At 36.1% G+C, this 14,446-nt stretch overlaps 1 protein-coding gene across 1 annotated transcript; it reads left to right on the top strand.

Annotated features, from left to right (window-relative positions):
• The first annotated feature begins 597 nt into the window (after positions 1-597).
• LOC145784624 (ras-related and estrogen-regulated growth inhibitor-like) lies at positions 598-14,080 on the top strand. The gene is made up of 4 exons (XM_082596489.1): positions 598-910; positions 6,221-6,277; positions 11,873-11,946; positions 12,836-14,080. The coding sequence occupies exons 1-4, from the start codon at positions 841-843 to the stop codon at positions 13,553-13,555; spliced, it is 921 nt and encodes a 306-aa protein (XP_082452615.1). The 5' UTR covers positions 598-840; the 3' UTR covers positions 13,556-14,080.
• Positions 14,081-14,446: the final 366 nt, after the last annotated feature.

Genomic DNA, 14,446 nt, shown 5'->3' with positions numbered 1-14,446 from the left:
GTTCACCGAAACTATAGAATCATTTTTTGTGCACTCACAAAACTATTTTCCATCTTTTTCGTGGAGGGAGTCCTGGGTTTGTTGCGTAAAAACAGAAGTTGCTATGGGCGAGATCACGTTCGAGATGAGACGTTAAAACTATTTTTGAGTTTGCAGCAGTGCCCTTTGACTGGTCTCCGCGGAACCCTTGGTTTCCGCAAAACATGTATTGGGGTTCCGTGAGTTTAAAGTGTTCCGCGAGGGCTCTTCGTTTTTTAGAGAAATTGATTTCTTGCTTCACTATACGAATGTGTCATTCTGAACTATTAGATCCCCGTGCCGCATTCACACTCCAAGTAGACCAGTTAGTTTAACAAAAGGTTGAGTGCAGTCAATAGCCGAAAAAGAAACATAGTTGTTTATTGAATTTTAAGTTTTTGCTAGTGGGGGGCTAGGAGGTTCCGTGACCAACACAAAAGTAAATCAGGGGTCTGTGATAACATAATGGTTGAAGAGAGCTGGTTTGCAGGCTTACTAAGGTGCACTGTATCTATCTTTTTATTTAGGTTAAAGCATACAGATGATTTGTTGCTCTTTTATGAAACCAGATGACAAAGATCCACAGTTGTTGATTGGATGATGAGTTCAACACTCACGTTTTGTCAGTAAAAAGTCGGTTAGAAATGCAACTTTTGCAAACTAAGCAAGTAGGCGTAATTGCTTATTTCTTTTTAGACATCTAAACTTAATATTTATATCATATAACACTATAACCTACTTGCAGGCTACTAGTATTATTGTGAGATCAAGAGTTGCACCCAGAAGAACACCACAAGATTGCTAGGTGTTGTTGAATTGAATATGTTTCGCTCTACTGCACAGAATCACATAAGGTTGATGGTAATTGGAGAAGAAGGAGTTGGAAAATCAGGTAGGTCTTAGGCTACAAACAATTTTTACTTTAATAAAATTAATCAATTGTAAGACGTATGTTTTAGACTTGAACTAAAAACATGCTAGCTTTTCTTTTTATCACAGCTAGCAAAATCACGATGAAACCACGCAGATATACCTGCAGTAGCCTAGCTGTAAATGTGCACAACCGGTTGTTTCCACGAACATCTGTTACCCCAAGAAGTGCAGTGTTGAAGATAGTGCGGTACATCAACTTTTGCCTGGTATTTACTTCACAACATTTTCCTTTGCAACTAGAATGACGAAGAATTAATCTTCATGTGATAGGATTAGCATCACATTGCTTGGCATTATTTATAAGATGTTTTATCCACTTTGGTTTACCTGGTAAAAAGCAGAGCTGGTGGCTTCTTGACTGTGGGTGTGCTGATGGTATCATAAACGACAACCAAGTCACAAAACACGTAATGTGCTTTGTTTGCTATGACGGCCTGAAGTACCCTCAGCACATTGACATGCATCAATGAAATTCTTTTTATTTAGTACCATCAGGGGTACTTTTTCATGTCAATTCAGGTACCATTCGGGTCAATGTTTTTCAAGCACGAACAGTATAATTGAAACCAAACAGTTTTTGTAATCAGGAGCTGCAAATCTTGCAACTATTTGTCACGTAGAGTAGACGACTTGTGCATTTCCAAGCGATTTGATAGTTGCTTAAAATCTGGCGGTAGGTTATTACTGCAAGTTGCGAACCGGTTCTGTTAAGTGGTTTTCAGTTAAATTTTACAATATTTAAGTTTTTTTTAGTCCACTATTGAACACAGAGATTCAAAGCCTCTACAAGTATGAGAAACTACCAGGAACAACTTATCAAGGCTTTGTCTGTCAGAGGATAAAGATTCAAAACAAACCAAAACAACTACGTCATACTAACAATCTAAAATGTTGCATGTTAATTTTGTGCTCGGATGTTTACTTTATGTCACTTCTTACTGAGATGACAACAATGGCTGCATTTTTGTGACATTATATTGTTTTGAAAAGCTTTGATTCGGTTTTGAAAACCTAGAACTTTCAGAGAAAAGTCTGTGATATTGTATTTTCCTTGCATGGCTCGATATCCAGAGTTTACAAATGCTTCGTGATGAAGTGAGTATCGAGAAATTATTGATGACTTTTCGAGTGCAGAAAATGCTTTTTTCTAAGTCCTGCTTTTTTTCAACAAGTTCACAAAGCTATGCAACATATTTGAGAGCCATCAGTGCAAAGATACCTCTCTGATATTCATTTAACAGAGTAGGCTACGTAATGCTTTAGTTATCATACAGAGTGTGCAATTGACCGGAATTCACCGTAGCCTATATTAACTGTCGACATTCAAAAGAGTCGCATACGGTTCCAGAGCCACGATTTAGCCACCGTTGTTGGACTATACTGTTTGCGTTTTTGATCTTCGCATATTTCGTTTTTGTTTCGACAGCATAACCTGTGGGCCAAACATTCATACATTTTGATACAAAACTAGTATATAGGCTATACAAATTTTCACTTTTCGTTCCATTACGGTCTACCGTGATAAACTGTTTTATTTGAATCGACAAAGGACGAGTACAAAATAATTGACAGGGCGAGAAGAGCACAATAAACATAGCCAATTAGACAGGTCAAAGACTTTAAAGAACTGGCCTGCCGGCTGCCACACCCCGCGGCGGCGGGAAGGCGGGGGAGCGGTGATGTACCCGATAGGGTGGTCTACCGGCTTAATTCGTGGGGGCCAGACTAGGGAGTCGAGGTACCTGTGGAAAAAGTTTTTTTTTTTTCAGCTGATCCACTGGTCCACACAGGTTGTGAACTATTAGTCCCCGTAGCGGCCACTTGCACTTCGCATGGCCTTAGTTGAAACTTGGACTAGCTTTTCAGGTCTGCTACTTGCCATCACCTAACTAAAATGCAATGACAATTTTTCTTATTAAACCACATTCCATAAGCACTTTGCTCTAGTACAAAATACAAATTCTAGTAGATGTGAAAATTTTACTTTTTTGCCTCAAAAATCGTTTTATTGTCTCAAATCTTACACAAACTTCTGTTTTGTTCAAAAACTCGTAGACAAAGATGGAGTTGTATCTCAATACCACAGTCAAAATTTCAAATATCTATTTTAAATGGAAAGGAGAAAAAAGCTTCTAAGTCATTTGTCCTTATGATCCACTGGTCCCACATCTCTCCTACCGACAACAAAATTTAGTGAGCAAGTAACTACTCAGTCTAATATTTAATGGAGTTAGCTTTATCGTTTGGGTGATTGAGTATTAAAATGACCGATTGTAAAAAAAATTTAGGCACGAGTCATATAAAACTGTCTTGCAGGCCGCAGGTTGCCCACCTCTGAAGAATGTGGAGAAACGCAGAACAGGCTTACTTGAAACACACACGCGCTAATACACAAGTAACAAACAGTTACTCCACCTGAGGCATGCTATAACCACGGAAAATGACACTTGCTAGGTATAACTTATAATGAAAGTTAAAAAGATGAAAATACAACATTACAAGAATACAGAAAATTGGTATGACGAATAAAGATCTGATTTAAAAGGAGACTAAGCGTTTCAAACCAAACAGATAAGATATCTAAAAACCTATAAGTTTGTATTACTTATTAAATTGTATCTTGTTTGCGAACGTTTATGACAGGTTTTAACCTTAAGCATAAAATTATTTTGGAATCAAATGCAAAAAATTCAATGCACTATAATCGCGCTGGAATAAAAGATAAATTAACGGGATGGTTTGAACATTCAAGATCGCAATCTTCTTAACTGGAGAACTGATTTTAAGCAGTTTAAAAGGTTTGTGAACTCTAAAGCTAGAAATCCACAAAGTAAGCAAGTTTTCTAAACACATGCTTCTTACAAGCAACCAACGATAGATTTGTACAACTTGTTCAATTTCATGCTCTTGCACAGTTCTAGATATTTGTTGAGTACCGTTAGAATTTAATCAAAAGTTACAAAACTTATATTAACTTATTAGAACACTTAAAATTAACCAAATTTTCCATTTGCTAGTGTTGACAATCCAATAAAGTAGCATACATACAATATTTCGCCTCTTGCCTGATTCAAAGACAAAAGTGAGTTTGCCAAGAGGTTAAAAATAGATGCTTTTGTGGTTTTCCATAGCCTGGGCATTGTAATGTAAACGAAGCTTGGAATCAGCTTTTAGAAAGACGTGTAATGGCTCAAGATAAGTGTTTGCAAACGTGTTTCTCGGTCGCTGCCAAGCCCCTTGCTGGTTATTAGCGTGACTCTGTGTTATGCTTGATAGGTTTTAGGCACAGCCCATATTTGCCAAGGGATGAATAGGCTACTTGATTGTTTTCTTCGTTTTAATAGCATTGTTGTTGTAACTAGGATTTTCACTCACTGTTGCAACCCAAACTTGGCTTCAAATTTTCATTCTCTGAGGTGTTGTCGTCTGTCTTGCTCACAATGATGTAACAACGCGCATAATTTCTGTGAAAGAATTTATCATTGCGTCACAACGTCAAAACGATGCTTTTCATTTGAACCTCCCGAAAAAACAAAGGCATGCGTATTGACATTTGCCTCACATGAAAAAGTAAACAGTAGCTTGAAAATCAGTTGTCCAAACCAAGCTCGAATCAAAATTAGATAAAGTGCTTAGAAAGTGCAGTGCATGATGTTTTTGAAATGTTGTGTTTGTATTTGAAAAATGTTTTTTACAGTAATGAAATCTTGTAATGAAGAATGCATTTTCAGAAACAAAAACTGAATAACTCACAACCACACTAAAACGTTTCTTTTTTGTTCTATTTTCTCTTTTTGATAACTAAAATTTGAAGTTAAACGTGAAAGCTGTATAAGCAAAGTACGTTAATAACATCGGTCAAGGTTTGTTGTAAAAATGAAATTAATTTGGTAAATTTTCGGCCTAATCACGTTGACAAAACGTTGTAAAAACAAAGCTGCATATAAATTCAACGTCCCTTTAACTTCTTGAAAAGTAAATAGCATGCAATAATAATGACCAAACATAAATATATCTTGCTCAGTTGTAATTAGTTAATAGATTCTGGAGATGTCGTTGGACAAACATTACTCGTAGGAAGATGCTTGAGGAAGACCGCAAGACTATGGTACCAAAATTCATCTTTTTACAACGTCTGCGGACGTTGAATTGATATAAAAGGAACGGTTTTTGCTTGCTAAATGCAAGTATCTCACGTTCTGGTTTGAAAATGTTTTTTCTTTGACGTCAAAAACAACAAAAAATGTCATAAAGTAGTTGCACGACGTTATTATATTTTTGGGTATGTGGATATGAAAGCGATTCCGAAAATCCTGTGTCAGTTTTGAAATTTATGCACGGAACTTCGTCGCATAAGTGTCAATCAAAAACGCCAAATCGTATAAAGAAGCGTGTGGACTTTACAAGTCCAAACATAGCCCGACAAATTTGATAGAGAACAAGATATCTTTTCTACTGTAGGTGATAGTTCAAGGGTTAGTTTTAAAAAATTTACAAAAAAATGCGTAGAGTAAAACAGTTAAACGTTGGCCAAAGATAAAATAGCAACCCACTCGAAAAATTTACTATTTAATTGACGTTTCCAACTTCTGAAGCGATGCAACATGATCATATCTGAGTTGGTAAGATGGTTCTAAGCAAATTTATCCTATCACCAAAGTTCTCGCTGTTTCTTACAAGTTTGTTGACATAATGTATTTTCTCCGTCTCGTAGGCTATTATCCGACTATGCCAAACCAAATTCGCTAAAGCGTGGGCTTTCAACTTTCTCATGTTCACTTGACCTTGACGGGTTCTACACTTTGACGTCACAAAAAAATTAGTACGTGATACGTATGTTGGTGACGCGTGATAACAAATGGTGACGTCAGACATATTTCAAATTTTCGACATGCATGAAATTGCTTCAATTTTTCCTGAGTAGGCTAAATTGGAATAGAATTAATGATAATTTGGTCACCAATTAAGCACTAGGCTACTCATAAATAGCTTGACTAGAAAAACAGAAAGATTGTGGGTCAGAGGTACTCAGATCTGTTATTGCGTAAGCTATCCGTGAGGAATGTCTAAATATTAATTCACCTACATCAGCTTCAGATCATGTTTTGATGAGCAGTCATGTAATCTGATTTTTTTTCTATATTAAGTTCAATTCTCTGATAGATGAAATTTCCCCTCAAAGAACAAACTTGCTCTCGGTTGAGATCTTTTGTTGTAGACTATAGTCCAGTCGTTGACGGTTTATTGACGTTGATTTCTTTATTTTCAGCTTTGGTCGTGAAGTATCTGACTGGAAGGTTTATCTGGGAATATCAATCTGACTTTGGTGAGTAGGAAAACTATTATTTTTTAAAAAACTAATTTGTTGAATTTGGTCATCTACCACTGATGCAGATTTATGTATAGGCTATCCACAACTTGTACTTGACAAACAGAAAGCTTGCAAAAAGTAGAGGTACAACAGTACTTTTAAATTGTTTCAACCAAAACATTTTTCTACTAAAATTTATCTTTCAAAAAACGACTTGCGGTAAGTGAACTTCACCATTGCAAAGTTATGATAATCCCACTTGTAAAACTATCAGCTTGTCAATGTAACATTGATTGGGTTGCGATTTCAACCAACTAATGAGAACAGCGACAGGCGTTTTCTGATGAGTGTTTATTTTCTACTCGGTTTCGCAAACCAAAGAATGAAGGGAATTGCGCAATAGGTAATATATCTGTTGCAGCAATATCAATCAACCTTAATTAATTGAGATGACAAATACAGGCAAATAGATCAATGAGCACTGAGCAGGTGCTTGCTTCTCGTGTCAGGGGCAAATAAAAGTGAAGGATGTTACTGGTTTAGTGGTGGAGTGCTTTGTGTCTTCGCTTCATGTTGTTATGAGCCTGGGTAATCCAAGTCCATAATAAAAAAAAGTTTAAAAATGGAAACGATTGTGTTTTATCTTGCCCAAAGCAACGAGAATAAGTCGGTTAGTAAACTGGCTAGCGTGCTTTTTTGACAGACGTATAAAATAATGTTGAGAACAAGATGACAAAAGTAAAACAAACTCACTCTAACTTCAGCTGTGGAAATGGTAAACAAGAAAACCCTATACGTATCTTGAACATCTTTTTTCAAGTTTATGTAAAAAGCTGAGTACAGAAACATCAACTGTCAAATTTGATGAAGGGCAGGGATGTTTCCAGAAAACTATGTTGATTGTATCTGGGTGCCCCCGAGCCCGAAAGTATGGTGTTGATTAAAACAGAATATACCCAACCTAAGCTATTTCTGCATGGGTTTTTTTTATTTATTTTTGCATGGGAATTTTCGTATCCTTCTTTTGAGAATGCGTGTCCAAGGTTTCCACGAAACCAAATACGCAGATGCATTAGCAAATCTACAAGAAAAATATTACATAAAAATTAACGGAGCAAAAAATGTCAACTAACTTTTTTGCAGTTACACAAATTTAATAGCTGCGAAACATAATTTATGAAATCACAAAGCCAAAAGCAAAGCAACACGTTAGCAAATTTTTTTTCAACTAAAGCACACGAGACACTACCCAGGTAGCAAAACCCGTCCTTTTTACATTGATTCAACGTCGGCAGATGTGAAAAGACGGGTGTTACTGAGTGGATACAAACACGGCCTGACTGTGAGTCCTGTTTACTCAGGAGGTTTTTCTTAGCGAGCTGCATGCATGCCCTTTTGCAAAAGTTAAATTGTAGGCGATTACGCCCAATAATTGGAAAGTAATATTTACCTCCCGTGCCCTGTGGTTACCGTTAGACGAACATCAAAGATCTGTCATCCTTACTAGCTCAGTTGCTGCAAATATGATCAAATATCAACCAAAATTCAAGGAAGCTTTACAGTTTAAACAAAGAAAAGCTTTAACGCTTTGTAAAAATTTAAGCGAAACTTTACCAAATACCTACCAACACCTACCCATGACAACGCCATTTTTACGCATCAAACAGAGTTGCATTTATTCAAAAGCATGACAGCTTCTGCGTTCAAAATGGTGCTCACTGCTCATGTCGAGTAGTTTAGTTCAGGCATATTTGCAGTTTAATCGAAGCTGCAGTTTCAATGTTGCCTTGTTTTCTGGTAGAAATAACTACACGTTTAACAAGTTTTAGGTAGGCCGAACATTTCAAGGATTCGCAAAAGTGTTTTATCTTCCACATGAAACACCTGTATATTCTGATTAAAAGCATTATATGCCTTAGGCGGCTTGGTGTATACACATTACGTATGCTTTTAACTTTGGACTTGCTCATGCATTGCAACTACAATTTTTTTAAAAAGAATTTTGCCAAGGCACTTTAAATGGCTTGGCTTCGATCCAATATGTCTTTTCGTGAACGTGATTTTTGCCTCATAAAGCGATTAACTTAGCTTGGTCGTAGCTTTCCGATAATTTTCTTGAGAAAATTCTCATTAAAAAGCATTTACAAGGGATCAAGGGACTTATTTCCTTGCTCAGGTGCAATTGTTGACTGTCTCGTTTGTAAAGAACAGGTGCCAACAAAACCGTTGAGAGAACAATTTAAGCTTGCTAGCAAACGATAATTTGGGAACACTTTGACAAAACAAGGCTTTTGTGATGAAAAAATGATAGGTAGGCTATTTCTAAAAAGTTAGGTGTCTATGATAATAAGGGAACAACAAGAATAGGCATTTTCGTCCAAACACCAAGCCACTAAAATATTGTTTGGGTTTCTGAAATATTGCAGACCAAGGTCCAAAAGTATCGTTTAGTACCCCAAGCAACGAATGAAAATAACTAATAAGTGAATAAAAAATAAGAAAATAGATCCTCTAATCCTCAATGAAAGTAGGCTAAGTGACAAGACGTATCGTTGGTTTTTCTTGGAAGTGTGCAATGAGCGTTCTTCATTTGTATCATCCGATGAAATACAAGCGCAAAGCGCAACAATTTTTGCACAAAAAAGCATTTTTAAACAACTTGCGCAAAACCAACATTGAATATTAATCAGCTAGTTTATTTTCTTTTTTGCTTAATTGTTTACAAATGTTAAAATAATCGTCAAAATTATGCTGTTGACTATTGTTTGTCTAAATTTTATACTCTGAAAAATCGCTGACATTTCAAGCAAACGTGAGTTTCTTCACATTAGGCCTACGTTGTGTTGTGCTACGGAAATATTTCAAATGATATCCAAGTTGCAATCAATTTTCTACATTTTTCCGAGACGAATTATGATTGAATGAACCGAATTTATGTTTTTCCGTTTTAACAAAAAACAGCCTATGAACAGTCCGTCCTAAACATTAGGCTCATTAAGCAAATGCAAACGCACCAATTTTGAAAATTCTAAGCTCAACCTATAATTTAGTACACTTAAAACAAACATTAAATGTATGCAGATTACTGCCACCACCGAGTAACATACTACGCTTCACGCATTTGCTGCGGTCATAATATACTATGAATGATGAAGCTAAAAACCACAATTATTTGAACAGGTTTTTAAGTTTTACTTGCAAGAAGTCCATGAAAAGGGCATAAATGAGTAGCCTACTAAACACCGTATTAGTTAAAGCGTCTTGAAAATTTGTAATGAGGTTTTAATTTTCTGACAAGCTAATTTACCAAATTAATTTCTACTACTACCATCAAATGTTGTGAAATGGATTTTGTTATTATAATAATTCGTTAGGGTTAGGGTATACGTCGTAGTTTAATTTGCTCATTTATCATTCACTTTGTCTGGTGTCCTCAGAAAACAAGTAATTAATTACTCGGTGAACTTTTGACATAATGCACCTCGTTTACCTCACAATTTGCTGATGGCATTGACTGATGCGGCTTAATAGGATCAAATTACGGGCTGGAAATCAGTGTAATGTTTTGTGAAGAGTTGTTGGAAGTCAAATGTAAATCCCTTCTCAGTCTACTAAGTCATGGTTGTCTGCGTACAAATCAATTGATTTTGAATTTGCCAAACACAAACGTAACTTATTTGTTGCAATATTTCTGATTTTACAAAAATGTTGTATTTCAGCATTTTAAGTGTATTTGTGGCATTTGGTGTCTGATCAATGTTTTTACAAATGTCATCGAAGTTGTTATACCTAATAAAAAAATACTTAGAGTCAAAAGCTGATTTATGACGTAGACAGCACTTAATCCTTTTGAAGAAGTTTGTAAAGCTTTAGTTTAATAAAATCATGTGCGACTTGTTTTCTAGTGAATGTATCACTGATAAAAGCTGCTTGTAGCTGCAAAATCAGAACAAAGACATATTTCGGCATAACCTTAGCCTAGATTAAGCTTAGTCTACTGGGTGTAAACAAGAAATTCCACCTTAAATTAATATACTTGCTTCAAACACTTTCTGTCAATATCATATCTAAGCAATAGATTGAGTTTCACTTTTAGCAACCATGATCGCTGCTAACTTCACAATGTAGATACTAACTATCTATTTCACAGTATCCCTGCTATTTCATCATAGCACATGACTAGGGAACTAAGAACGGGATAAGAACGGGAGTTGGCCGCTTCAATGCTTGCTTGACACGCTGGGGCATAAGGGACTCTGCTGCTTGTCAGTGCGGTGCGACGGAGCAAACAGCTAACCACGTCATCTTTGGGTGTCCCATCTATTCCCCTCCCAATGGAATAACAGGCCTCCGTACACTAGATGACTTGACGAAAAGTTGGCTCCAAGTCCTTCCATTCGGCTGACCACAAACTTTCTGCTTCATACGAACGACGACGACTAGGGAACTGTGTTCCGAAAGCTAGTGCAATTCGCTATTACCACAGCAAACTCGCAGCATCAGGCTAAAACAAATCAACAAATCGTTAGTATCTACATTGTGCAGTAATCATACTTAAAATCAGCGTAAAAAGACTTTTTAGTTTTTAAAATAGTACCTAGTGAATAGTTTACTTTAAAAAGTGTATGGAACGTGTAAAACTGATGTCTTACTGTTCCTAACAGATTTAATTTGGAAAATCAATAAATTAATGTATTTTTTACTTGGTAGGCTATACGAAGAAACAAAAAAGAAGCTTTAAATAATAGGAAGAAACTTGTTATTTGTCGTGTATTGGGGGTTTGGGGGTGTCCAAAACACTTTTTCCTTTCAAATTAAAACTAAGCAAAAATTACATTCTTACCAAAGTGGTTTAAGAGAAACGAAAATTTTACAATAAGATCAATTTGAAAGGAAGCGCAAGCGAAGAAATTTTGCGATGAAAAAGAGTGGGTGAGCGTTTGGTTTGGAATTGATAACGAAATTGCTTTAACTAGAAGCGAAACAAAGCAAAATTCTTCACTCAGGAAATGCTTCAAAATGAAACGAAACGATAACAAGACGAAACGTTTTGATTCCAAACGAAATCTTTCGAAATTTTAAGATTTTTTTTTGTAGAACAGTTCTAGGCTCTACTCATTTTGCAAAAATGAATGCTTTCCATCGCATAAAGTTAAACTTGTTTTTCACCATTTTGCTTCAAATTAATGTAACTCAAAATGACTTGTTGTGAAGGTAAACTACAGAACCCAAAAATAAATCGCTTAATTTTATTGGCGTGATGTACAGTAAATGAATGTGGCATCGAAATCAATTTGTGACAGATGATAGATTTTCGTGTGAGTAATTGGAGGCTATATAAGAAAGGTTAACTTCGTGTAACCTTACATCAGAAGTTGAATTACGTGAAGTTTTGCTTAAAAGCAACATTGGAACAAGTAGGACAAATGTAATTTGTTTGTTTATTTCCAAAGCAAAAAAAAAAAATTTCCAAAGCAAACGTGTTCGTCACAATACGAGCTCATTTTGAAATCAAATTTTAATTGTTTGTATTAATGCGAGAAATTTCGCCGTTTTGATCCCTAGAATTTCTACAGTAAATTTGATTTGTTATGTCTCTTTTTTACTTAGACTGGAAATATGCTTACGAAACAAACATAGACGGCAATCAAGTTCACATGGAAATTATTGATTCTCTAACCATGGTAAGTAAAGAAGTTATTTTAATATACAGAGAAAGTGTTTTGTTATGTTGTTTTTTTATGTAAGAATAGTCTTACCTCACTTTTTCAGCATCTTTCATTGTAATTTTTGCGACAAATCATACAGTACTTCAAAAGTTTCTCCTGCTGCTAATAGCCTACTAGTAAGTTATAAAATGTAATTTGTAAACTACTTTACCACATTTGTACAAATATTCAGTGCAGTACTTCTATTTATATTAGGCCACAGTTTACAACGTACACCAAAGTGAAAAATTTTGTGCCCAAATTTTTTGAATTTTTTTCTGAAAACTCACCAGTTTCAAAATTATTAATGACAAACATCTTAAAAATTAAAAGGTGCATAGTTGCAGCTTAATATGTATAAACTTTGTACGCCTACATATTTAGTACACTACTTTTGTTATTACAAGGCCACAATTTTGGTAACTAAAAAAAAAATTATAGAAACTTAATATTTTGCAATCAAATTTTTACAATAGAGAAATAAATTTTTACAAATTTGACAAAACTCTCAAAACGTTAAAAAAACTATTTTTGTAATTTTATAAACTAAAGCATTCACATTTGAAATTGAATACGCTATCTTCTTGTGTAGCCTACTTTATGCAGCACTAGCTAGAGCATAGTCTTGATCAGTTAAATCAGTAACAAAACGAAAGTTCAGCCTTGGTAAAGTTTGTAAAGAAACTTGGAATTTCTTACTCGAATTTGTATCAAACCTACTCTAATCCTCAACAAATTAGAAAAATTTGAGTTGCGGTCGGTCCCCTGCAGTTCCAGCTCCTACACCCATGTTTGTATGAATCACCAACACTACTTACTTAAAGATGTCAATACCTAATTGCTAATTTTTATTGCTCTATTTCAGGACGATTCCCACATTCGTTGGGCAGAAGGATTTATGTTTGTTTATGACATCACAAACTCCGACAGTGTGAACAGAGTTGAACAATTCAGAAAACGACTGGACTCTGTTCGATCGTCACGTGCCTTCAGTATGGTTGTCGTCGGTAACAAAGCAGACCTCGAACATTGCCGAGAGGTAAAGCCGGAAAAGGCGGCATTAGTTTTGTCGCGATTATCCGCAGCTTGCCACGTCGATTGCTCCGCTTGTGGAGACGAAGTCGCTGTCAGATACGCCTTTGACGAACTCTGCCGCGAAGTCGCTCTCTTGCGCCAAAGTTCCGCCCAAAAACGAGAAAGGAGGAGAAGCAGTTTAAGTCAAGTTCGCCAAGGACTGAGAATGTTGGTGCAGACGGGAAAAACCAAAAATCACCCCACCCCTGTCCCTGAGACCGGCGGAACCAGTCCTGTCGGAAGCACAAACGGACGGACAAATCCAACCGGTAACGGGAGAAAAAGCAGCCGGTTTGTAACTCCATCTCCCTATTCAAGTCTTATGTCTGCACCAGTATTGAACGATTTACCTGAAGAAACGAACGGGCTCTTTAACTTGTGCTCGGACGATGGCGATAAAAAATCGAGAAAAAGTCGTGAATCTTCGTCTGACAGCCGTGAGGACACCACCAAACGGCAAACTACTCATCATCATCATCATAAGCACATGTTTGGAACAAAAGTTGCTTAGTTTTTTGTTTTTGTTTTTTTATTGTCAATTTGAAATCTCTATAAAGCTTGTAGAAATTGTTATCTCAATAACTCTAGCATTGTGCTTGAAACCTTTTCTGTACAATTTATCCTTTTTGATGTTCAACTTTTGCAACTTGTTTTTTTTGTAGTCTGCACTTTTTTGCTTTTCAAATGATTTCAAGCTATCAGCAACAACTGCATAATGTTGTTTAAAGTGTCGTTACCAGTTCCGAAACGGCAGGCGTGCTTTCCTGAGAAGAAACACAGTTGCCGTGCCACTCCAGAGAACGCTATCTGCTGCTCTTGCTACGATCATTCCTTTCTACAGCAATTTTTTCTACGTGGTTTTTGTAGTATGCTCTTTTGAAGCTGTAAAGTCACACGAAAAAATTTAAAAGTACAAAAAAGCAGTAGGCCTACGACTCTGTCACACAAAGACGATTGACCAGTTGACCACCGCAGTTTGAGCGTATTCTATTAAAGGCAAGTACTTAAAAAAAAGGTCGACAGATAAAGTTTCTACTCTGCTAATGTCAGACTAAAGGACTGTCAAAATCTTTACTGTCGAATAGACAACTCTTCTAATTAAAAGCTTAATATTGGTACTTTCGCATACTTGTAGTGGTTTTCAACTTCTGGCACACGCTCGATCACTGAGGATAATATCATAAAGTTTCTTTGGTGCTAGTTCGTTTACATTACGCAGTTGCATACCAAAGATTTGATCCATGGAACTAGTAGATCGCAAAGCTTTGATCAAGAACAGGCAATTCTTAAGCATTTTAAAGTTGCACTTTTGAGTATAAATCTTGTATTGCGCAGTCCTAATGTAGTGGAACTTTATTGTATGCAGTGTTTTCAACAGCAAACAAAAAAAATGTTTGGAAAC

The sequence above is a fragment of the Aplidium turbinatum genome, chromosome 15 (genome assembly GCF_918807975.1).
Source record: "Aplidium turbinatum chromosome 15, kaAplTurb1.1, whole genome shotgun sequence".
Classification (NCBI taxonomy): domain Eukaryota; kingdom Metazoa; phylum Chordata; class Ascidiacea; order Aplousobranchia; family Polyclinidae; genus Aplidium; species Aplidium turbinatum.
This window is presented reverse-complemented; position numbering and strand designations above follow the sequence as displayed.